The following is a 26,946-nucleotide window of genomic DNA, read 5'->3' as shown; positions in this document are numbered from 1 at the left end:
GAGAATATATTTACAAGACATATATGTGATATCATATATACTTACATATATTAAAAGACTTGTACCCATAATGTAGAGATTCTCCAAATCAATAAGAGAAACTGGTGAATCCAATGGAAAAATGAGCAAGGCCAGGAATAGGCAATTCACAAAGGAATTATGAAAATGGACAATAATAATAATAATAGTAATAAACACTGGAAAAAGTGCTGAACTACAGAGTTACCAAAGAAATACAAATTAAAGCCACCATGTATCACTAAACACCCAAGAAAATGGCTAAGTTAAAAAAGATAAATAATATAAACTGGTGGACAGGAAGCAGGATGTTCCAGAAGGCTCATACAATTTTGGTGAAAGTATTAATTGGTATAAGCATTTTGCATTTGGGGAGTATCTAATGAAGATGAAAACAGACACACTCTATGACCAGGTATACTACTCTTGGATATACACCTCAAGGATGTTTTCCAAAAGATAGATCCCAGAAGCACTATTACTAAATATTCCCATACTGGAAACTATCCAAATGTCCATCAGCAATAAAATGGATAAATACATTGCGCTACATTCAGACCATAGAATATACCACAATGAGAACGACTATCCACAACTACACCCCGTTAATATAGGAAGTTCTCACAAATATAATGTTGAGCGGGGAAAATCAAACAGCACAAGCTATATAATTTTATTTATATAACATGCAGAAAGATGCACAACTTACCTATAATGCTGGTCAATCTTTTTTGGAGATAGTGATTGGAAGGGGGCAAAAAGTGCTGGTAACATTGTTTCTTATACTGGTGGTGGCTACATAGATGTGTTCAATTTTTGAAAATTCATGGAGCTGTACATTTATGTATATGTATACTTTTCTGTACATGACATTTTCATAAAAAGTTAAAAAGAATAGACAAGAATCAGCTTGAAAGGGCCCCTACTAGTCAAAGCTGAGATAAATTTAGCATTAAAAAAAAGGGGAATTAAAAGATTATAGAAACACAAATTATGAAAAACTGTAAGTTCATAATAATAGTAAAACAAAGATGCTAAAAATTCATGTCAGCATTGAGACAGCTTTGAGAGCAACAATTAACTTTGAAAATTAGTGACGAATACAAAGAAATTAAGCATCTCTTGCTTTCCCTGTAAAATTGTCTTCCAAATAACTTTAGCTGATTAAGGAAAGGTCTCTTTTCCTATTAAGAATGTCAATTAATATAGACTGATAGAATTAGAAATTTACCATATGGAACGCTAATGAAATGCCTAGTTCTGGAACCAATTAGGTTAATGGTTTAAAGGATAATGGTTCTAGCTCAACTGTCCAATGAAAATATCAGACTGTCATCACCCTAATTCAATGGTCAACCCTAGTATTACTAACGGTTGTTCAACCAGTTATGTGTTCTGATATGATGCAATATGAGGCACATGATATCATCTACAAGGTGCTCTAACAAAAAAATGTTAAATTCAATCAAGCCTTTATATTTAAATTCTAGCATTGAGGAAATAAAAAGGAAAGAATATATCAAATAATACCAAATGAGAAGGAAGGTAGGTAAATCCATAAAGTGAGGCATCTTATGACATATCTGGCCTGGTCTCTTCAATTCTTCAATTAGTTTTGAAGGAATAGGTAAGGAAGGACTGTGCTTTGTTATAAGTGACTTAGGGAAACAACCAGATGTAATGTACAGTCTAGACTAGACCCTCATTTGGATCCAATCAGTTACATAAAGAACATTTTCAAACTGGTTATAGGTGAGATGAAAATTTACTGATCGAGAAAGGTGTACATGACAAGCTGAAAAAACAAAAAACAGGTTATAAAACAGCACATGTAGAATGACTTTATTTTGGTGTGTGTGTGTGTGTGTGTGTCTGTGTGTATACACACACATATATATAAAATAATGAATAATATATAATATACATGTATAGAATTTGTAGAGTATTTTGTCTGATTGCCGTGGCTAGGACCTCCAGTACTATGTTAAATAACAGTGGAGAGAGTGGGCATCCCTGTCTAGTTCCCGATCTCAGCGGAAATGCTTTCAGCTTCTCGCTGTTCAATATAATGTTGGCTGTGGGTTTATCATAGATGGCCTTTACTATGTTGAGGTACTTGCCCTCTATTCCCATTTTGCTGAGAGTTTTTAACATGAATGGATGTTGAACTTTGTCAAATGCTTTTTCAGCATCTATGGAGATGATCATGTGGTTTTTGTCTTTCTTTTTGTTGATGTGGTGGATGATGTTGATGGACTTTCCAATGTTGTACCATCCTTGCATCCCTGGGATGAATCCCACTTGGTCATGGTGTATGATCCTTTTGATGTATTTTTGAATTCGGTTTGCTAATATTTTGTTGAGTATTTTTGCATCTACGTTCATCAGGGATATTGGTCTGTAGTTTTCTTTTTTGGTGGGGTCTTTGCCTGGTTTTGGTATTAGGGTGATGTTAGCTTCATAGAATGAGTTTGGGAGTATCCCCTCCTCCTCTATTTTTTGGAAAACTTTAAGGAGAATGGGTATTATGTCTTCCCTGTATGTCTGATAAAATTCCGAGGTAAATCCATCTGGCCCGGGGGTTTTGTTCTTTGGTAGTTTTTTGATTACTGCTTCAATTTCGTTGCTGGTAATTGGTCTGTTTAGATTTTCTGTTTCTTCCTGGGTCAATCTTGGAAGGTTATATTTTTCTAGGAAGTTGTCCATTTCTCCTAGGTTTCCCAGCTTGTTAGCATATAGGTTTTCATAGTATTCTCCAATAATTCTTTGCATTTCTGTGGGGTCTGTCGTGATTTTTCCTTTCTCGTTTCTGATACTGTTGATTTGTGTTGACTCTCTTTTCTTCTTAATAAGTCTGGCTAGAGGCTTATCTATTTTGTTTATTTTCTCGAAGAACCAGCTCTTGGTTTCATTGATTTTTGCTATTGTTTTATTCTTCTCAATTTTATTTATTTCTTCTCTGATCTTTATTATGTCCCTCCTTCTGCTGACCTTAGGCCTCATCTGTTCTTCTTTTTCCAATTTTGATAATTGTGACATTAGACCATTCATTTGGGATTGCTCTTCCTTTTTTAAATATGCTTGGATTGCTATATAGTTTCCTCTTAAGACTGCTTTTGCTGTGTCCCACAGAAGTTGGGGCTTAGTATTGTTGTTGTCATTTGTTTCCATATATTGCTGGATCTCCAGTTTGACTTGGTCATTGATCCATTGATTATTTAGGAGCGTGTTGTTAAGCCTCCATGTGTTTGTGAGCCTCTTTGCTTTCTTTGTACAGTTTATTTCTAGTTTTATGCCTTTGTGGTCTGAAAAGTTGGTTGGTAGGATTTGAATCTTTTGGAATTTTCTGAGGCTCTTTTTGTGGCCTAGTATGTGGTCTATTCTGGAGAATGTTCCATGTGCACTTGAGAAGAATGTATATCCTGCTGCTTTTGGATGTAGAGTTCTATAGATGTCTATTAGGTCCATCTGCTCTACTGTGTTGTTCAGTGCTTCCGTGTCCTTACTTATTTTCTGCCCAGTGGATCTATCCTTTGGGGTGAGTGGTGTGTTGAAGTCTCCTAGAATGAATGCATTGCAGTCTATATCCCCCTTTAGTTCTGTTAGTATTTGTTTCACATATGCTGGTGCTCCTGTGTTGGGTGCATATATATTTAGAATGGTTATATCCTCTTGTTTGACTGAGCCCTTTATCATTATGTAGTGTCCTTCTTTATCTCTTGTTACTTTCTTTGTTTTGAAGTCTATTTTGTCTGATATTAGTACTGCAACCCCTGCTTTCTTCTCACTATTGTTTGCTTGAAATATGTTTTTCCATCCCTTGACTTTTAGTCTGTACATGTCTTTGGGTTTGAGGTGAGTTTCTTGTAAGCAGCATATAGATGGGTCTTGCTTTTTTATCCATTCTGTTACTCTGTGTCTTTTGATTGGTGCATTCAACCCATTAACATTTAGGGTGACTATTGAAAGATATGTACTTATTGCCATTGCAGGCTTTAAATTCGTGGTTACCAAAGGTTCAAGGTTAGCCTCTTTAGTATCTTACTGCCTAACTTAGCTCGCTTATTGAGCTGTTATATACACTATCTGGAGATTCTTTTCTTCTCTCCCTTCTTGTTCCTCCTCCTCGATTCTTCATATGTTGGGTGTTTTGTGCTGTGCTCTTTCTAGGAGTGCTCCCATCTGCAGCAGTTCCCTTAAGATGTTCTGTAGAGGTGGTTTGTGGAAAGCAAATTCCCTCAGCTTTTGTTTGTCTGGGAATTGTTTAATCCCACCGTCATATTTGAATGATAGTCGTGCTGGATACAGTATCCTTGGTTCAAGGCCCTTCTGTTTCATTGTATTAAATATATCATGCCATTCTCTTCTGGCCTGTAGGGTTTCTGTTGAGAAATCTGACGTTAGCCTGATGGGTTTCCCTTTATAGGTGACCTTTTTCTCTCCAGCTGCCTTTAACACTCTTTCCTTGTCCTTGATCTTTGCCATTTTAATTATTATGTGTCTTGGTGTTGCCCTTCTTGGATCCTTTCTGTTGGGGGTTCTGTGTATTTCCGTGGTCTGTTCGATTACTTCCTCCCCCAGTGTGGGGAAGTTTTCAGCAATTATTTCTTCTAAGATACTTTCCATCTCTTTTCCTCTCTCTTCTTCTTCTGGGACCCCTATAATACGGATATTGTTCCTTTTGGATTGGTCACACAGTTCTCTTAATATTGTTTCATTCCTGGAGATCCTTTTGTCTCTATGTCAGCTTCTATGCGTTCCTGTTCTCTGATTTCAATTCCATCAATGGCCTCTTGCATTCTATCCATTCTGCTTATAAACCCTTCCAGAGTTTGTTTCATTTCTGCGATCTCCTTTCTGGCATCTGTGATCTCCTTCCGGACTTCATCCCATTTCTCTTGCGTATTTCTCTGCATCTCTGTCAGTATGTTTATGATTCTTATTTTGAATTCTTTTTCAGGGAGACTGGTTAGGTCTGTCTCCTTCTCTGGTGTTGTCTCTGTGATCTTTGTCTGCCTGTAGCTTTGCCTTTTCATGGTGATAGGAATAGTCTGCAGAACTGGGACGAGTGACGGCTGGAAGGACTTCCTTTCTTGTTGGTTTGTGGCCCTCCTCTCCTGGGAGAACAGCGACCTCTAGTGGCTTGTGCTGCGCAGCTGCGCGCAGACAGGGCTTCTGCTTCCTGCCCGGCTGCTATGGAGTTAATCTCCGCTGTTGCTGTGGGCGTGGCCTGGCTCGGGCAGCTACTCCAAAATGGTGGAGTCGCGTTGGTGGGGTAGCGGCCTGGAGGCTATTTATCTCCGTAAGGGGCCTCCCTGCTCCCTGCAGCCCAGGGGTTAGGGTGCCCAGAGATCCCGGATTCCCTACCTCTGGATTAAGTGACCCGCCCTGCCCCTTTAAGACTTCCAAAAAGCACCCGCCAAAACAAAACAACGCCCACCAAAAAAAAAAGAAAAAAAAATTTTTTTAATTAAAAAAAAAAAAAAAAAAGGTGGTCGTTCGTTTTTCTTTATTCTCCGGTGCCAGCCTCAGGCCTCTGCTCACCGGTCTTTCTGCCCTGTTTCCCTAGTATTGGGGTCCCTATCCCTTTAAGACTTCCAAAAAGCGCTCGCCAAAACAAAACAGCAAAAAAGCAAAAAAAAAATGGTCGCGCGCTTCTCTTATGCCCTCTGTCGCCCAGCCTCCAGTGCCCGCTCACTGTTCTTGCTGCCCTGTTTTCCTAGTATCGAGGGCCCTGCACTCTGGCCCGGATGGCTGGGGCTGGGTGTTCGGCAGTCCTGGGCTCCGTCTCCCTCCCGCTCTGCCTGCTCTTCTCCCGCCGGGAGCTGGGGGGAGGGGCGCTCGGCTCCCGCGGGGCCGGGGCTTGTATCTTACCCCCTTCGTGAGGCGCTGAGTTCTCTCAGGTGCGGATGTGGTCTGGATATTGTTCTGTGTCCTCTGGTCTTTATTCTAGGAAGGGTTGTCTTTGTTATATTTTCATAGATATATGTGGTTTTGGGAGGAGATTTCCGCTGCTCTACTCACGCCGCCATCTTCTGCCCCTCAGAATTTGTAGAGTAATGTTGTGGTAATATTCACCACAATACTGTGGTGAATACTCTCCAGTACCCAATCCGCTTCCCCTTCCAGGCACACAAAGGCAGTACTTCTCAGGCTGATGCAAGAGGCAGGATACATAAGTTCTGAGTAGAAGAAACTTATGGTGCTTTCTGCTCAGAGACTGTCTTTCCCTGCAATAGCAATCATGGAGAAAGCCTCGTATTGAGATATAGGGAACAAAGACCATAGTAGCCACCACGTGGAGGCTCACTGTCCTGGAGAGTCACCCAAACCCACAGCCGACTTTGCATGAGTGACAAATAAACTTCTGTTGTGTTAAGCCACCTAGATTTTGTTTTTTTTGTTATTAGAGATGAACTCAGCTTAATCTGACTTATCTGACAAATAGCATTCTAGATTACAGTGGTGGTAAAAATGTTACTTTCTTACTTTTTACTTTTTTTCTGGTTTTCTATAATGTCCATGTACTTCCCCTTTTTTAAGTAATAAAAGGTTACTTTTTTATATAGTGAAAGGTGACCACCTTCACCACCAAAAATGAAAATATCATCAGAGACAATTTCCTAGGTGTAGTTGCCATAAAAGCAGCATATAAAATCCATATACACAAAAGAGGAAACTAGTTTCTATTAGTGCATTAGATCAAAGACAATTTTCTAGATTTGGTCACCATAAATATGGCACAAATTCATATAGATGTTCTATAACAGTCTAGCCTTTTGAAAACTTGATTTTTGATAATAATGAAAATATAGTTAGGAAAGATTATATAAGAGTGTACATGCTAACATGGCTTGAGCAATTTATCAAGTTCCTTATTTTTGAGATACTTATTATTTAGGGGAAGGGTGTGAACTTTCTTCAGACTATCCAGATTTTCATTTATAGTTGATCTGAATATACACTTCTGTATCACATTTCTCCTTGGTATTGAAGGGTCCTTAGATTTAAGTTATGAAAAGTAACAGTCCTCAAAGTTTCTATTAACGAAACTGTTCATAACAGACTCATAGTGAAAACTACCCAGAAATTCATCAATGGTACAATGAGTAAACTATGATATAATCACACCAAGGAACAGAAAAGCAACAAGAATGAATGATCTACAACTACTTACAACACTATGTATGATTCCTACCAACATGTATAAATGAAGAAGGCCAACCACAATAGTTATATAATATGAAAAAAAACAGGCAAAACAAATCTGTGACTACTTTGTTGGGAGATTATGACCAAAAGGAGGCACAAGGCAGGCTTCTGAAGCACTGGTAAATTCTGTTCTTCATCTGGGTGACAGTTACATGGATGTGGTCAGTTTGTGAAAAATCCACTGAACTTTGTACTTATACTTCAATAAAATGTTTTTTAAAAGTTTTTGTAAGTATGTGATTTCATTTAAGACTATGCTTTCAATATGTCACTAAGATCTTAAATGGACTTAAAAGCACATTTATATTTGGAAAATTTATCTTTTACGTAAGAGATTACATATATGAGAGATAATTCTAAATTTTATGAATATGAAATTCTAAAGTTTAGCTATTTTAATTATGCACTATACAACATAAAACTACAAAAGGATGCATTATACAAAGACTTAATTAGATCATTTTTCAGCAAGATGGTTGTCAAAAATCTGAATAAATATGAACTAAGTTAACTTACAATTTTCCGAATGGCAATTTAAAAATAAGCACTAACAAATCTCTAATGAAATGTTAACATTATTTTTATTACATTATATTTTCAAACTATTCATTAAATATTTCAAATGATCTTGGTATTACAGATGTAGAGACACAACCACATCATTCATATTAATATTTATTTCCCTGACAACAGTCTATTTAAATGGGTCTAAATTATCTTCACTATTTTATATTTGAAAAAACTGAGGCAAAGAAAAGCTAATTGTTTAATACGATTATCAATAAGATCATTAAAATGTTTAGACTTTCAAACATAAAAAGATCATGAAATAAAAATTAGCAATGGTTTTACTTATGAATTACATCTCCTGTCTTAAAAGAGTAGTTACGTAGTATAAATATCTGCATTGCATTTAAGAAAAGCTTGGCAGCTATTAGAGAATTCATCGAATATACTAAGACTTGTCCTCAATCTTAAAATGTTGAATCTTAAATACAGAAACCAGTAATAATAAAATAATTTATAATCACAGAATTCAGTATAATGTATCATAGAATATCACAGAATAAATGGGGCAATTACTGAATATATAACATGTATGATAAAAAACACAAAAATTAAGTAAAAAAATAAAAGGTACTACCTTCTCGATTTTAGGTTTATTAGTATTTTTATTTCAAGACAAAACCAGATTAAATAAATTAGAATTACCTTGACAGCTACTCCTTTTCCTTCAGGAAATTCTAGGAGATGAAAAGTCAATTCTTCAACTCTATTAATGCAGAGCTTTGGGTCAGCGGTTCTTCGCAGTGCCTGAACCAACGCCCGGGTTCTGTTATCAATACTCACTCTTGCAATAATCTACAAAGGTATATTAAGATATATATGATTAGAATAGGAAACTGCACTAGAAATGCCAACAAAAGATTCAAGTTTCTTAGATCCCATTAGGAAAGAAAACTCATAAATGTGACAAAATTGAAACTTAAACCATACTGTAGTATCACAACTTGCCTTTTCTCGCTGAAGAGAGAGCCGCTTTTTCTCCTCTCCGTCTTTGTCTTTGCTGACAGTCTGCTCAGCCTTAACAGCCACGTCCTGTTCTTCCGACTGACTCTTTGAATCATACTTTAATTTGGGGACAAGTCCGCCAATATAACCACCGACTAAAGCCTGTACTCCTTCAGTGGGACGAGAAAGAAAGTTAGCAATGCTCTGTTTAGTAGACACGGGAAGAACCTCAGGGGTCACACTGGGTCCCGTAGGTTTGTCCACGGCGGATGATGAAGATTCTGAGTCCAGCTTCTTATCAGTCAGGATGCCTGGAGAACTGGATTTCTCTTCTTCAACCTTTCTATCTTCAAGTTCTAATTTGTCCCGGAAATGGTTATTTTCCTTTTCTTTAGACATTTTCTCCTCACGTTTGAAGTATGAATTAATATGACTTGATAAAAAGTAGAATGACTCTCCAAATTTTGTGGTTATATTTGTGTAATGAAAAAGGCTTTCTTTACCTGTATCTTCATCTACAACATGACTCTTCTTTTCTGGTGATTTGCCACTGTATTTTTTCAGAGCTTTGATGGCTTGTTTAATGTTTTTCTGTTTTAACCAGTCACTATCCACTACTTTTCTTAATATTTGAGAACTTGGCTTAAATTGAGCTAAACGTGAGATCATTTCATTCTGTTTGCCAAAAACAGCCTTTGAAACAGAGTTCAAAGTACTTTTAATACGGGACATACGAATGCTCACTTTCGTAAGTCCCTTGGGAGCAGAAGTGCTAAGTTTCAAAATTCCAATATGCAAACCATGACTGCTTGGAGAGTGACAGGGCTTACTGCAAGAATAGACTTCAGTTTGGGCCCACTTACGTCTTATTTTGCTTGTATGAAAACCTCTTTGCAGACTGATGTGGCTTACCCTCCAGTAATGTCTAGGTGAGTACAAGAAATGCAGTTGCTTGTTTCTCTGCTTCCCACAAAGACTTCTTGCATTACTAAGGAGGTAAATATAATATATATCTATAGTCAAATTAATAGACATAACTTAAAAATCATTTAATTTCTATATGTTATGATTTTCACTTCATTCCTGATTGCTTCATTTAAGAAATGCCATAATTCATGGTCTTACCTGAAATACCAAGAAAAAAAAATTAGGATTCAAGGTAAAACTGAAATAGGGACTAAGACAAAATACATTACTACTCAAACAAAACTCTGTAACTTGTCTCAAAAAGACAGAATAATAGTTTTCCATTACAGCTAATATAAATTTCACTTTTAAGCTCATAGAAGTAGTTCAGTTTTCAGTATAGAAATCAATGAAAAAAGCAAGGGTATATATAGTAGGATGTTTCATGACAACTAATTTAGGGAAGCTCCAATAGATACGTTTCCTGTATCAAATAACTTGAATATGCAATTTAGATAATACTATGCTGTTTTTCTTCCTTATTGTTAAAGTCTTGGCTACTTTACATAACACTAAACTTTAAGACAAGAGTCAAGTCTTATACTTCATTCACTGCAAATCATTTATAAAATATTTTATATACACCAGACATTGTGTTAGACGCTGAAACCACAAAGACAAACAGGATACCAAGGACCTTTCAGTCTAGAGCTAGAGAAAGCCATGTAAAAGAGATTTTACTATCTAGTAACAAGTGTTTATTAAATCAAAGAACAGATTATAGAAGAAGCTGCATGCAACTTCTAATAGACAACAGGTTCATAACTACAATATAAATAGAATACATAAAGATAAGAAAGAAAAGATTAATCCAGTAAAAAAATAGGCAACGGACATAAACTAGTCACAGAAGAATAAATACAAACAGTGAAATTATGAAAACATCCTCCACATTGAAAATAAATGCCAACTGAAATAGACATTTTGTTTTTTCAATGGGTCAAAATGTAAATGATTGATAATGTCCAGTACTGATAATGGGCTGGGGAAATGGGACACAGTGGGCTATCTGACAGTACCTAATGAAATTTTAATGCTGTCTGTCAAAATATTAAGGGGACATATTCTTTAATCAGAAATTGCACTATTAATAATCTATCCTACAGAACTACTTGCGTAAGAGTGCAAAGATACAATCCCTGACACATTGCTTGAAACAACAAAATACTAAAAAACAACTCTAAAGCTTCTAGCAAGGAACGGTCATATAAATTATGGTACATGGAAACAGTGGAGTGAATTATCATTTAATATGATGTAGCAGTTAGAGAAAATTAGGTGATCTGTGTACATTGACATATCCTCCATACACAGTACAGTGAAAAAGGCAAGCTGCAATGCTATATGTACACACACATGAAGATACACAGATGTAGATATGTAGATATTATGTAATAAAAAAAATCCAAAAGTCTATATATGAAGTTTAAATCTGTAGCTACACATACACATACACAACAGAGAGAGATTCTGAAATGATAGCCACCATTTATTCTTGTGAACTGAAGAGTGGGATCAAGAAAATGAGGAGAAGGGCTTTTGCTTTTTACTTTTGTATTGTCTGAGTTATTTACAATGAGCAGGTATTACTTTGTAATTAGAAAAAGCAAATAGCTTTAAGCACTTTAACTGTGCCCTGTGAATAGAAGACACATGATGAGAGTAGATACCCAGGTAAGTCCAACAAAAGACAATAAAAACTGGGTAAAGTTAAAAAGGAATTCATCATATGGCAAAGACAAGAAGGAAGGAAAGAATTCTAGATAGGAAAAATAATGGGAAAAAGTCAATAAAAGCAAACACAAAAAAGCATTTAGGAAAGCATTCACAACATGAACAAAAACTGCAAGTAGTCTAGTTTCACTATAGCACCTAGAGAGAACAAAGAATGAGAGAGAGGTAGAAAATAATATTGCAGAGAGTCTGGGTCAGATTGTGAAGAATCTCATAAATACTGCCAAGGAATATAAATATTGCCAAACTGTCAAAAAGGATTTTAAGCAAAGGAAAGACATTTAGAAAGATGATTCTAGCAGATCTGACAAAATGGAGTAATGGGCAAGACTGAGAAAGACAGAAAACCAAGAACCTATTAAGACTGTTTGGAACATGATAGTCTGAGTGAAAGTCTTTCTAAATTGCATGTGAGCATATTACTTTAAATACCCAATTTCACAGAAGGGAGGAAAGAAAAGAAGCAAACCTATTTGCCTTTCTGGGCCTTCTGAATTCCTTTAGACCTGCAGTCAATGTAATTACTCTGAATTAACATAAAAGCCTGCAATCCACCACACAGAAATATTTCACCAAATATAAATACAATACTTGATAAATTGTAATATTTATAAAATTATACTGAAACATAAATATTTGATAAAACATCAACCAAGTACTATGGATAAAAAGCCATGCTCAAAACCAATAATGGACTCCTACAACTCAACAATAAAAAATAACCCAATTAAAAAGTGGGCAAAGGACTCAAACAGACATTTATCCAAATGGCCAACAAGCATATGAAATGACATACAAATGGCCAACAAGCATATGAAAAGATGCTGAACATCACTGATCAGAAAAATGCAAATCAAAACCAAAAGAATTAACACCTCGCACTCATTAATACCCATCAGGATGGCTATTATCAAAAAAGAAAGAAAGAAAAGAGAAGAAAGGAACAGAGCAAGTGTTGGCAAAGATGTAGAGAAATTATAACCCTTGAGCACTATTAGTGGGACTGTAAAATGGTTCAGCCACTTTGGAAAAGAGTAGAGCAGTTCCTTACAATATTAAAAGTAGAATTACTGTACGATCCAGCAATCCTACTTCTGGGTGTATTTCCAAGGGAACTGAAAGCAGGGTCTCAAAGAAATATTTGCACACCTATGTTCACAGCAGCACTATTCACAATAGCTGAGGTAGAAACAACCCAAAAGTCTACAAACAAATGCAGATGAATAGATAAACAAAATGTGGTATATACATACAATGGAGTATCATTCAGCCTTAAAAAGGAAGGGGATCCTGTTACATGCTACAACATGGATGAACCTTCAGGACATAATTTTATGTGAAATAAGCTAGTGACAAAAAAACAAATACTGCATGATTTTACTTATATGACAATCTAGAATAGTCAAATTCATAGACAGAGGGAGTAGAATGGTGGTTACAAGGGGTAAGGGGGGTGGGGCAAAGGGGAGTTGTTCAATGGTTACAAAGTTTCAATTCTGCAAGATGAAAAAACACTTGAGATTTGTTTTGTAACAATGTGAATGTACTTAATGCCCCTGAACTATACACTTAAGAATGGTTAAAGTGGTCAGTTTTATGGTACATTTTTTACCACAATAAAAAAATTTTTTTTCCAAAAACCAATAGTGGGAAATACACAGTTGATGAGGAATCAAAAGACCTGGATCTGGAGTCACATTACCTTGATGGTGCAGAGACCCTAAGCAAATGAAAACCAGTCAGAGCTGGTGAACCTCATGGCACCTCAGCAGAGTCAGTCGAAACTACCATGTAAGGACACTTCCAAAGCTCACAGCAAAACAGGACTCCTACACTAAGCAACCACTGCTGAAGATTAACTCACAAAGATTACAAAACATAAAAAGAGATGAACCATGACCTCAAGAAGAGTGCCAGCAAATATAGCCATCAGGAAACTGTGCAACCAAAACTTTGAAATAACAGAAGAAAATTAAGAAGGTTTAAAATGCTTAATGATATAACAGAGGGAAGGAAAACAAGGAGACAAAAAACGAGAACTGTACAAAAAGTTAACAGGAAGGGCAAAATTTTAGAAATCAGAACTCCAGCTACATGATACACCTATAACATAATGACAAATAATAGTTGAAAATAAAGGAATAGGGGAAGTGATATAATAGGCCTATATTAACCAAGAGAAAGCATAAAGTACTTTAAAGCACATTTAAGGCAAAAGCATTAAATAAAGATAAAAAAAGGAATACCATCTAACAGTTAAAAGCAGTAATCCTTTTGCTTATAAACATCAGGTAGACTTCCAGGCCTTGAAGAACAAGACAATCTATTAAGAAATGAACAAATAACTAATATAATGTGTAATATCAGGTCAAGAAGTGCCATGAAGAAAAGTAAAGCTGGGAGTTGGGGAGCAGAGGCAAAGAGAGTGCCATTTTAGCTGATGCAGTCAGGAGAATTGAGTTGACATTTTACTGGAGATGTGAATGAAGTAAGGAAGCAAATTATTATAAGTATCTGGGATAAAAGTATTCAAGGCAGAGGAAAAAGCAACCAAGGCTTTGGAGACAAGAATGAGCTTTGTCTACTCAGGAATAGCAAGAACAACAAGGTGGCTGAAGGGAAGTTAGAAATGGGAAAAGTGCTAGAGATGGGTCCAAGAGTCAAGCAGAAGACAGAGCTACGTAAGCCTAGACTGTGGTAAGGTGTCTGCATTGTTCCCTTCCAGTAACATATAACCCTCACGAACAATTATGAATATGCTTACAACTTGGCATTGAAATACAGTATATAAAGCTAAAAAAGAAAAGAGGGGGGACAATTTACAGGCAGTCTAGACAAGTTCATGATCATAACATTTTAACACACCTCTCTAGAAATTACAATCATCAAGTAAAATCTACTAAACATAAAGAATGGTCAACAAAATCCATCAGCCAAATCTGCCTCCAAATCACAACCCTAGTAAATGCAGATAGGAGTTTTGAGAGTAAATTCAGTTGGAACAAAAGTTAGATTACAAAAAGATAAGGAGAAGAATGTTAAGTGGGAGGTGCCATCAATTACTGAGAAAAGACCAGGGAAGACTAAACTACCTATTTATAGAGTAGTACAAATACAGTGTAGGTATAAATAGAATAGTAAGGCTTAGACCAACTACTAGGGAATGGAATTGAGTTTACCAGAGAAAATAAGGGAATTTCAGGGTGGGCTCAGAAAAGGATGGAAAGAATAAATTTATAATGGGCTTCACTTAAGTTATTGCAATAATGCAGGCACAAAGTGACAAAGGCTTGAATTAAGGTAATAGTACTACAACGGGGACTGGCATTACTCTGAGCCACACTTTAAAAGTAGGTAAGCAACAAAACACAGGGCTTGGTGACAGCAAGAAATGGGGTAAGGTGTTCAAGGTGTCAAGACAATGTAAAGGTTTTTAATCACAGACACAGGGAGAATAGCACTTGTGAATATGAGATAACTGCAAAGGGAACCAATTTTGTATGAAAGAAAATCTCTTGGGATACAGTGACAGTGGACATTCAAATAGGGATGTACTACAGGAACAAAGGCTGTGAAATTATGTTTGGAGTTACCAGCACAGTGATAGCTGAAACCTTAAGACTGGACTACCAAAGAAAGGTTTATAGTAATAATTCTTGAGAATTTTGAGATCACAGAACCTGGTAAAAGCTCCTTTTCCTTGAAAAATAGTTTTTTTGCAATATATACACACTGCATTTTCCATGACACTTCAAGATACTCATGGACCTACTGAAATATTCCTTGGTTTCAAATTTTAAAACTCTGGTTTAGAGAGAAGAACATGAGGAGGACTACTATCCAGAGTTAGGAAGAGGACGTCTTCTAAAGAAACAAAAAGGAGTAGGAGATAGCCAAGATGCAGAAGCAGCCTAAATGTCTATCAGTGTATAAATTGATAAAGAAAATGCAGTACATATATACAATGGATATTACTCGGCCATAATAAGAATGAAATCTGGCCATTTGCAATAACGTGAATAGACCTAGAGGGTATTAAGCTAAGTGACAGGTCAGACAGAAAAAAGGGTATTTAGCCATATGACTTCACTTACAGGTTGAATTGAAAAAATAAAACCAAATAAACAGAACAATAGACTCATTAACACCAAGAACAAATTGGCAGTTGCCATAGAGGAAGGGGATGGAGGTACGGATGAAGTGGGTGAAAGGGATAAAGAGGGACAAACTTGCAATTATAAAATAAGTAAGTCATGGGGATGACAACTACAGAATAGGGAATATGGTCAATAATATTATAATATCTTTGTATAGTGACAGTTGGTAACTTATTGTGGTGAACATTTCACAATGTATATAATTACTGAATCACTATATTGCACACCTGAAACCCAAATAATATTGTATATCAACTATACTTCAATTAAAAAAATGAATAGATTGGGGGGAAAAAAGCATAGGAAAATAGATAACCTGAAAAAATTAAAGCAATGGGAAACCAATACAACTGCAAGTTTTAAAAGTATTGGATAATGAATAACGTATATAACTGTCGAAGCACTTGATTGTTGTATGTTGTATACTTGAAACCGATATAACATTGTATATCAGCTATACTTCAATAAAAAAATAAAAATAAAAAATAGAAGTCGTGGATAATGAACAAAGTACTACTGAATTACTATGTGGTACACCTGAAACCAATATAATATTGTTCTATACTTCTATAAAAAATCAAGTAAATAAAGTGGAAAAAAGCATAGGAGAAAAGGAATTCTGGAAAAGTCAGGACAATGGAAACCAATACAACAGCAAATTCTAAAAAGTATCGGACAATGAATAAAGTAAAATATAAGATAAGGGACAGAACGATGAGAACTAAGATGTGACAGGAAGGTGTCTAGGGTTAAGAGTTCTAAATTTGTCCTTTTCACAAGTGAAACAATATGTACCCTTCAGCATAATTCCGCCGTCATTACTGAGTGAAAGAACAACTCAGTGTACAAGCTGTACTTCTATCAAATTTGCATGTGAAGCAAGTAAATACATAAGCTAGTGAAACTGACCCTTACATTCAACATCACTCTTTAAGACGGCACTGCTTTCAAGATTTTAATTTAGATCTGATATAGAAATAGAAAAACAAGACTGACATTTAGGAAAAGTGTAAATAATAAAAAGTATGAAATAAGAACATATTCTTATATTGAGCATATAAGAAATCTGCACAAGCAATTTTAACAAAATGACTACAACCGGATTGAAATAACTGCCTCATAAAAGGCATAAACTCTCGGTTCACAGTTTAATGTAATTTCTTTTAACTCTTGGATTTTTAACTTTTTAATTTTTAAAATCATTTTCTTGATACACTGAATCGTAATTTTGTCACGTTTGAAATCTCAACAATTAGGACTGTAGAACCAGGATGCAACAGTTACTGGAGCAAAAAAGCACTTTAAATAGGATTATACATGGTCCCTGGGCCACATCTCTTCTAAGTTTTTCCTAGAGGTCACCAGTTTTCTTTAAAGTTACCATTGTGTTAAGCTTAGAAAACATGTCCCTCCCAGCATGACGACAGAAAATGACAATGATAGAAAGCACTAGCAACGCACTGATTCATGCGGTTTCACCTTTTAAAAAGCACATATACCTGAATCCGCTTAAGCAACAAGCAGTCCGGGGTTGTTAAATGTGGGTGGGGTTAAAAAGAAATCTCTGGCAAGTAAAAACACCAAGCAGAAGAATCACCGGTACCCTGACAGTCGAGGATGATGCTGAATAGGGAAACCTTTTTGACAGTCACCAGTGAACTGCTGGAGTACCGTCCAGTCCAGGGGAAGCCACAGAGACTCGGGGTGACTAGGCTGGGAGTCGGGGTGGGACAGAGGCGCGGGGCGGGACCAGAGAAACCAAAACAATGTGCGTTTCTGGGCCAGGACTACCCGGCGCGCGGGAGGCAGGGCTCGGCGCACCAATCAGCCCCTGGCCCGCGACCTCCTTCCGGCGCCCGGCGCCTTTGGAACCTTGGCCTGGGACCTCCTCCAATCCAGGCGGCGACCTGCCCTCTTACTCTGGAAGTGCCCTCGCAGGACAGATAGAAGACCCGGAGCGCCGGCCAGTGCCCCGGGAAACCAGGCTTTTTTCTATCGTCCCGCCTCTGTACCCCAGCGGCCACTTACCGGAATGCGGGCCGCAGCTACTTCGGTGGCAGTGGAGACGCGCCTCTTCCCTGGTGGAAGTCCCCTCGGCCGACCTGCATCAGCTGAGCTCCCAACACAAACAGAAGAGCAGCCAGGGCACCACCCCTCCCCAGTTCCGTCCCGCCCCAGCGGAAGTGACGCACGGGCGGCCTGCAGCCCTCCTCCATCCCCGGCTTCTGGGGCGCCTCCCTGGCCTCGGTCCTCCGGTCAGTCGCCGCTCCGCCCCATCCTCGAGACATGCGCAATAGGTCATGACTGAGCGCCGGGCCGACGTGCCTCAGTGCACGCGCCTGCGCACGCCGGGAGAGGCGCATTTGAGGGGCTGTCTTGGGGGAGTTTCCCTTGCTCGCTGTGCCAGTTTATAGGCCTCAGGCCTCTGTCGGCTGAGCTAAGCTTGCATTTCCACGTCCTTGAAGGTCTTGTCGATGCTCTTTCCAGTCCTCGGGTCCTCGGGCTGCGTCACCAGCCCCCTAGAGGGTGGTGAGGGGCATGGGCCAGGCCCTGACTGTTCTGCTGTCACCATTCATTCCTGGGTAGGGCCACTGGACTAAGCATCACCGGAAATTACTTTCATATGTATCATTACGTTGGCAATTAGCCTGTGTAATTAGCATACACTGCCCAACAAAAGGGCTCACACTTTACACGTATTTGTGGAATTGACAATTTTGTATACCAGAGTCAACAAACTACTGCCCCTTAGGTAAATATGGCCCACTGCCTATTTTTCTACATCTATGAACTAAGAATGGTTTTTAAGTTTTTCAATGGTCAAAAAGAAAAAAAAAAAAGAATTGAACACGTGACAGTGACATGAAATTAAAATTTCAGTGACTACAAAAAAGTTTTATTAGAACACAGACGTGCCCATTCCTTATATGTCAAGTGGCTTTCATGCTACACCAGCCAATTTGGGTAGTTAACACCAGCTTCCTTTATTATCTTGAAATGACATTGCAATTAAATTGAGGCTAGGAGTTGTAGAAGAATAGTCTACTACACCTCCACTTCAAAATGTTACCAACTGTTAGACCCTCTTACTTCTAGGCTTGCCATATCTCATGGGTGTTAATGCTTTAGCTCCCTGTATGTAAAGTCTTTAAGGAAGGAATTGTATGAGCTGCCAAACGTAGTGGGTGTTAGACCGATACTGCTTTTTTTTTCTTTTTTAATTTAGGTAAGGAAGCCAGTTTGCTAGGCTCTTGGGGCACAAATGGCTGGATTGTGTACACGATAATGCCTGGAAAACCCCTGCAGTGCATAACCCTGACATGTTATTTAGTTATATAATAGTTAAAAGATGTATGCACAAACTAAACTTTACAGGCATATGGAAGTAACTTTACTTCTGGAGAGATGCTTCTCCCTCATTGTTAAAGGAAAAAAAAAATCACTCTTAAAATTTGTTAAAGCAATAAGGAAGACTTTATTCAGGACTATTTCCATAGGTGTCAAGACTATTGCAATAGGGGAGAGAGACTGGGTTCAACTATGAATACAACAAAGATAGCTGGAGATGTATAGCCAACGAACAGATTGGGGGTCAATGGATGGAAAATTAGTAAGTAGGACATGAAGGGTAGGAGGGATTGCTAAACCAACTTAACAGGATTCTTGCTGAAGATAAACTTGTGTGATCAGATATCAAGGATGAGAGATGAGGAATTGATCAGATATCAAGAGTGATCAGGTATCAAGGATGGGTGATTCTCTTTAAACTGCCTTATCAAGATTGTTAAAACTGGACATGACAAGTGAATGACAGGCCCAGACAAGAAGCCTAGATGAGAGGAGTGCTCAGAGAAACCTCATTAAAATCTAATCATGGAATTCTTCATCACCATTTCCCCCCCCTTGTTTTCCTTTATTCCCTAATTGAGTCACATTTTATCAAATATCTAGATTTTCCTCATGTCAGATGTTGTCCAATAACTCTCAAGCCCTCCTCCATCTGTGCCCCCTTCCCTCATCCACCCCCATACTTTAACAGTCATGAAGTCTGATGATTCTTACTGCAAGATCTCTCAAATCTCTCCACTGCTCTACATTGCCATGTCCACTGCATTGGTTTAGGCTTTCATCCTTGCAACTCAGTCTTGCCTAAACTGGTTTTCCAGTCTGTAACTGGCCTCTGACCCAGAATCATTCTCTCTGTGTAGCCAAGGTAATATTTCTAAACTGCATGTCCAATCATGTTTTACCTGAATAAAAAGTTTTTGTTGGCACTTCATCTTCAAAGAATAAAATGCATGGCATGACAGGCTCTGACCCTGCCAAACTTCCAGCCTTAATTTCACCAGTTGCCCCTTGCCCTTTACCCTCCAGCCATACTTGTATTTCCCCAAATACCTTGTTCCTTTTCATATTTCAAAGTCTTTGTCATGCCTCCCTCAAAACCAGGAAAGCCTTCAAAACCTAAATATTTTCCTACCATACAATCTAGCAATTGTACTTCTTGGTATTTACTGAAAGGAGTTGGAAACCTGTGCCCACACAAAAGCCTACACACAGATGTTAATATCAGTTTTATTCATAATTGCCAAAACTTGGAAGCAACGAAAATGTCCTTAAGTAGGTGAATGAATAAATAAACTGTTAGTCATCCAGACAGTGGAATAGTATTCAGAGCTAAAAAGAAATGAAATTCAAGCCATGAAAAGACATAGAGGAATCTTAAGTGCTTATTACTAAGTGAAAGAAGCTAATCTGAAAAGGCTACATACTGTATGATTGCAACTCTATGACATTCTAGAAAAGGCAAAACTATGGAGACAATGAAAAGATCAGCGGCTGTTAAAGGAAGGGGTTAGGAGAGGATTAATAGGCAGAACCTAGAGGATTTTTAAAGAGCAGAAATACTCTGTATGATAATATAATGATGGATACATGTCATTATACATTTGTTCAAAACCATAGACTATACAACACCAAGAGTGAGCCCTGAAGTCAATTGCAGACTTTGGGTTATTATGATATGTAGGTTCATTTGTAACAAATGTACCACTCTGTAACAAATGTACCATCTGGGGATGTTAACAAGGTGGGGAAAGGCTATGTATGTGGAGGAAAGGGGGATATGGGAAATCTCTGTACCTTCCTCTCAATTTTGCTGTGAACCTAAAACCTCCCTAAATACTTAAGTCTTTAAAAAGAAAATTAAGAGAGAACTATAAAACAGGAAAGCTGTGTGTGGATAAAGTGAAGGTTCCTGTGGCCGGGGTTCTCACTTGGCTCTGGTCAGCTAGCTCACTACACAAGTATGGGCAATACATTGCAATTGACTCTATATAAAGGGCTCCACCCAGAGCTCTGGGCGACACGTGGCATGGCTGCATGCCTGCGGGAGAACAGAGACTGGAGTGGTGGCAGCGCTGAGGACAGAGACTGAGATGGCTGCGGGGGCAGAGAGACCCAGAGGCAGAGACTGGCTCGCTCTGAGTGGATGGAATTCTAGTGACTGACCGCCACTGTGGAAATAAAGTTGGTATAAACCCTTATAAACCCTTTCACCCCAAAAACGTTCCATTGTTATTTTTCGGTCTCATTGAATCCATAGTGAACTTGTCTGGGGCTGAAACCCATTGGCAAGACACTGTATCTTCCTACTTCATGGGGTAAATCATTCCTTCTATTTGTGCTTGCTTCTCCTAGTGCCCTTGCTGTACAGTATTATAATTTATTCATTTGTATGCCTATGAGTTACCTAAATAAAGGGAGTATAACATAACTATTTGTATCTTGTGAATCTAGCATAAATACCTAGCAAACAGTAGACTCTAAAATTTTGTATTATTGAACTGATTTTTAATTTTATTCAGATTAGTAGTTTAATGAGTTAAAAATGGAAAATAAGCCCATTCATGATTCTTTTGATGTAAGAAAAGTTTTAAGACAAAAAGAATTCCAGTTAATTTCAAAATAAATTCAGTAGTGTACAAAACAGGAGATTGCTTATATTTTTAATAGCAGACTAATGATATTTAATAGCCTTCAGGAAAGCATTAGATTTGTTAATAATGTTAATTTTAAAGACAGTAATTATTCAACTCTATATTCCTCTGCTGCTACATGAAAAGACATCCACAGTGTTCCTGTATCATTCACTTGCTGTTCTCATTCCATTTACAATGTTTACCAATTATCTATTTTAGATCTTTCCTTTCTCTAAATCCATAATCAACCCCTCTTTCTTTAACTATTAAGGTCTGGCCCATTATACCTCTTCAAAGAATTTCTAGTCTTTTCATTGTTCAAACAAAACTTAATGGTGTAGCCAAGATAAATTTAGCTGTACTGCTGTAAAATATTTCTCCAAATCCCCCAAATGAGGAATATGTGAGAAAATAATTGTAAAAGAATAGTTACTGCGGTAGGCCAAATGACCTTCTAAAATGCCCATGCCCTAATCTGTTGAACTTGTGAATATGTTGTTACATGGCAAAGGGACTTGGCAGAGGTAATTAAGGATACCTGTAGGCACCCTTTAAGAACAGGAAATTATCCTGGATTATCCAGGTGGGCCTAATTTAATCACATGTGCTCTTAAAAGTGGAGAACTTTCTCAAGCTTGGGGCAGTAAAGATGTGGCAGAAGGAAAGTCAGAGATGGTCATGGGTGGAAGGGGAGGTGGGGAGAAGGGAGGACAATTAGACAAGGAACACAGGTGGCTTTAAGGAGTAAGAGATGTTCCTGGTCAACAAACTAGAAAATGGAGACCTCAGCCCTATAGCCACAAGGAATTGAATTTTGCCAACAACCTAAATGACCTTCAAAAGCATTTCATCGCCCAGAGCCCCCAGATAAAAGCCTAGGCCAGATGATGCCTTGATTTTGACCTTGTGAGAACTGGAGCAGAGGAACTAGCTCCACCTTCCTGGAATTATGACCTATAGAATTATGACATAATAAATTTGAGTTTTTAAAGTCACTAAATGTGTGGAATTTTGTTTCATTTCCAGTAAGAGAAAATGAATACAATTACTTTTCTATAGTTTGGAGGCATGAAGGCAGGGATTTTATCTGTTTGACATCTAGGCTTGGCAATTAGTCCATACTCAGTAAATATTTGATGACTGCATCTTGAATGAATTAGATTCACTGATCCAACAGTTATTTACTGAGGGCCTATTGTGTGCCCAGCACCAAGCTGTTTCATAAAAAACTGAAAAGCCTTCCTGAAACTCATGATATAAGTTTAAGTAATTATGCTACTATTTTGGAAAAAGCACTAATAAGGATATACACCAGATACTCTAAGAATTCAGAGCAAGGAAACCCAGGCCAGCCTGTGGAGTTAGGAAGCCTTAGGAAAGGCTTACTTGGGACTTCTGAGCTGAGTCGTTATCAAGGTAGATGGCAGGGATGGAGATGGCAAATGTGTGGAGAGAAGGGAGAGGGCTTTCCAGAGTGGATAAACTTCATGATCAAAGACAATGAGATAAGAAACCACACAGTTATTAGTGCTCACCACTAATGTATGAAAGGAACTATGATCTCCTCCATGTTGCTGGGCCAAGAAATGTGATATTAGGGCTTGGTGAGAGCTGACCCTGAGCTTGGACTTGATCTTCTGGGTAATCGGGGTCATTTTCAGATTTTAAGACAAAAGAATAATATTAAATTTAGATTTTAAGTGTATTCCTTTGGCATTATGAAAGGGCAAGATTTGAAGGGCATGAGGAAGCCTGCTGTTTTGTGTTTTCCTACTTAATCTATTAATTAAACCATTCTTTCTCCACCCCCAAAATTGCCTGCAAGAATCTGCCTACCTATAGATGCAGTCCAGGCCTCTCCATCAAGCTTGAGCCAGTTAATCCAACTTTCTTCTGGGGCAAGTTGTATTCCAGGCTAGCATAAGAATAAAAACACAAAGTTAAAATCTAAAATACACACAAAACTACATTTTAACTTGTTTTTGAATTTGAGTTACATTGTAATTTTTACCTAATAGTTTTATAGATTATTCCTTGCCTTAATTCTTTTTTTTTTTTTTTTTAGATAATTATTTTTTATTGAAGGGTAGTTGACACACAGTATTACATTACATTAGTTTCAGGTGTACAACACAGTGATTCAACATTTATATACATGATAATTCTAAGTACCAGCTATCAACATACCAAGTTGTTACAATATTTTGACTATATTCCTTATGCTATACATTACATCCCGGTTGCTTATTTATTTTACAATTGGAAGTGTGTACTTTTTCTTGGTTGTTGTTGTTAGGGCATCTCTCATATTTATTGATCAAATGGTTGTTAACAACAATAAAATTCTGTATAGGGGAGTCAATGCTCAATGCACAATCATTAATCCACCCCAAGCCTAATTTTCGTCAGTCTCCAATCTTCTGAAGCATAACGAACAAGTTCTTACATGGAGAACAAATTCTTACATAGTGAATAAGTTACATGGTGAACAGTACAAGGGCAGTCATCACAGAAACTTTTGGTTTTGCTCATGCATTATGAACTATAAACAGTCAGTTCAAATATGAATACACATTTAATTTTTATACTTGATTTATATGTGGATACCACATTTCTCTCTTTATTATTTTTAATAAGATGCTGAAGTGGTAGGTAGATACAACATAAAGGTAGAAAACATAGTTTAGTGTTGTAAGAGAGCAAATATAGATGATCAGGTGTGTGCCTGTAGACTATGTGTTAATCCAAGCTAGACAAGGGCAATAAAACATCCACATATGCAGAAGATTTCTCTCAGAACAGGGGGGGTGAGGTTCTAAGCCTCACCTCTGTTGATCCCCAATTTCTCACCTGATGACGCCCCTGCGACTGTGCCTGTCTTAGGTTGTTCCTCCCTTGAGGAATCTTACCCGTCTCTGGCTACCCAGTCATCTTCCGGGGCCATACAGGGAAATGTTAAGTTGGTAAGTGAGAGAGAAGCCTTATTGTTTGAAATGGTTAGCTTTTTATTTCTTTGCATATTTATGCCCTGTGGCTTCTATGCCCAGCATTTGTCTTGAGGTATCTTTACCACTTGGAGGAGTTATGATACTCGGTAAATTTGATATGAGGCACGAATTCTATTTAAGAATTCGTTGTAATTAGGAAGGAAGAAGAAAAGCTATAGAAGTAGCAGGCGGGAGAAAACATGGGAAGATTGATTATTTCTTTGACATATCTTCTTGTAGAGTAACTTCAGCATGTATATATTTTAAGCTACTACTTAAATTGCGCACACACATTAACATAATAGGAGTATAGTTACATAACCAAAGCATACCTGTAATTACCAGCCATCTCCAGTGAAACCAAGAAAACCAGTTAGGCACCCTAGGCATTTGTGAAAACTTATCAATGATATTATGGTTATTATCTAACTGAATTTGAATAGTTTGAGAAAAATCAGACAAATTAAAACAACCCATTCCTGTGCACTGTTCACATCCCATATGTTCTTTTAACAGTAAATAGTCTGTAGTTGTAAGATTTTGGAGCGCTACAATTTGCACTTCTCCTAATTCTTGGTTGAGTTCCAACAGTATAGATCCAGTCAAATTTGTTGTTTTACTGTATGCACAGGCCAGCTTAGATATCTCCTTCATTCCCATGGCAAGTCCAGGAGCTGGTGGGATGAGTGCATCTACAGCTGTAGCAGTGCGTGGATCTTTGTTGGGGTTTTTTGATGATCATCTTCTGGCATGAGTCTTCCCGAGAGTGCTGATGTTGGAAGTTCTCTTTCATATCGTTTCTTAGTTCATTTTCGGGGTAGCCAAATTAGGCTTTGATCCTCTGTATAAACACAAACAGACCCTTTGCCTACACTTTTATATGTCCTTTATATCATTGTGTAGAACTCATTAGAGGTCACCACATAGGAAATGCCTTTTTTTTTTTTAATCATTAATCTACACTTACATGACGAATACTTACGAATACTTTGTTTACTAGGCTCTCCCCTATACCAGGTCCCCCCTATATACTCCTTTACAGTCACTGTCCATCAGCGTAGCAACCTGTTGTAGAATCACTACTTGTCTTCTCTGTGTTGTACAACCCTCCCCTTTCTCCCACCCCACTATGGATGCTAATCTTAATACCCCTCTACTTCTCCCCCCCTTATCCTTCCCTACCCACCCATCCTCCCCAGTCCCTTTCCCTTTGGTACCTGTTAGTCCATTCTTGAGTTCTGTGATTCTGCTGCTGTTTTGTTCCTTCAGTTTTTCCTTTGTTCTTATATTCCACAGATGAGTGAAATCATTTGGTATTTCTCTTTCTCTGCTTGGCTTGTTTCACTGAGCAAAATACCCTCCAGCTCCATCCATGTTGCTGCAAATGGTAGGATTTGCCCTTTTCTTATGGCTGAGTAGTATTCCATTGTGTATATGTACCACATCTTCTTTATCCATTCATCTATCAATGGACATTTAGGTTGCTTCCAATTCTTGGCTATTGTAAATAGTGCTGCGATAAACATAGGGGTGCACTGATCTTTCTCATACTTGATTGCTGCATTCTTAGGGTAAATTCCTAGGAGTGCAATTCCTGGGTCAAATGGTAAGTCTGTTTTGAGCATTTTGATGTACCTCCATACTGCTTTCCACAATGGTTGAACAAGTTTACATTCCCACCAGCAGTGTAGGAGGGTTCCCCTTTCTCCACAGCCTCGCCAACATTTGTTGTTGTTTGTCTTTTGGATGGCAGCCATCCTTACTGGTGTGAGGTGATACCTCATTGTAGTTTTAATTTGCATTTCGCTGATAATTAGCGATGTGGAGCATCTTTTCATGTGTCTGTTGGCCATCTGTATTTCTTTTTTGGAGAACCGTCTGTTCAGTTCCTTTGCCCATTTTTTAATTGGGTTATTTGTTTTTTGTTTGTTGAGGCGTGTGAGCTCTTTATATATTCTGGACGTCAAGCCTTTATCGGATGTGTCATTTTCAAAGATATTCTCCCATACTGTAGGGTTTCTTTTTGTTCTATTGATGGTGTCTTTTGCTGTACAGAAGCTTTTCAGCTTAATATAGTCCCACTTGTTCATTTTTGCTGTTGTTTTCCTTGCCCGGGGAGATATGTTCAAGAAGAGGTCACTCATGTTTATGTCTAAGAGGTTTGTGCCTATGTTTTCTTCCAAGAGTTTAATGGTTTCATGACTTACATTCAGGTCTTTGATCCATTTTGAGTTTACTTTTGTATATGGGGTTAGACGATGGTCCAGTTTCATTCTCCTACATGTAGCTGTCCAGTTTTGCCAGCACCATCTGTTGAAGAGACTGTCATTTCGCCATTGTATGTCCATGGCTCCTTTATCAAATATTAATTGACCATAT

General features: G+C 37.8%; 1 protein-coding gene across 2 annotated transcripts in view; it reads right to left on the bottom strand.

Annotated features, from left to right (window-relative positions):
- PNPLA8 (patatin like phospholipase domain containing 8) overlaps nt 1-17,774 on the bottom strand; it is a 53,895-nt gene extending 36,121 nt beyond the window's left edge. The window contains exons 1-3 of one of the 2 annotated variants that reach the window (XM_036918941.2): nt 17,628-17,774; nt 8,746-9,867; nt 8,443-8,592 (exon numbers count right to left, since the gene is read on the bottom strand). In XM_036918941.2, coding sequence (XP_036774836.2) covers nt 8,443-8,592; nt 8,746-9,777 — 1,182 coding nt within the window. In that variant the 5' untranslated portion in view covers nt 9,778-9,867; nt 17,628-17,774. The remainder of the gene's footprint in view (nt 1-8,442; nt 8,593-8,745; nt 9,868-17,627) is intronic. The other variant, XM_036918942.2, reaches the window with a different exon arrangement.
- Nucleotides 17,775-26,946: the final 9,172 nt, after the last annotated feature.

The sequence above is a fragment of the Manis pentadactyla genome, chromosome 7 (genome assembly GCF_030020395.1).
Source record: "Manis pentadactyla isolate mManPen7 chromosome 7, mManPen7.hap1, whole genome shotgun sequence".
Lineage (NCBI taxonomy): Eukaryota > Metazoa > Chordata > Mammalia > Pholidota > Manidae > Manis > Manis pentadactyla.
Note: the sequence above shows the minus strand (reverse complement) of the source record. Positions and strands in the feature narration are given on the sequence as shown.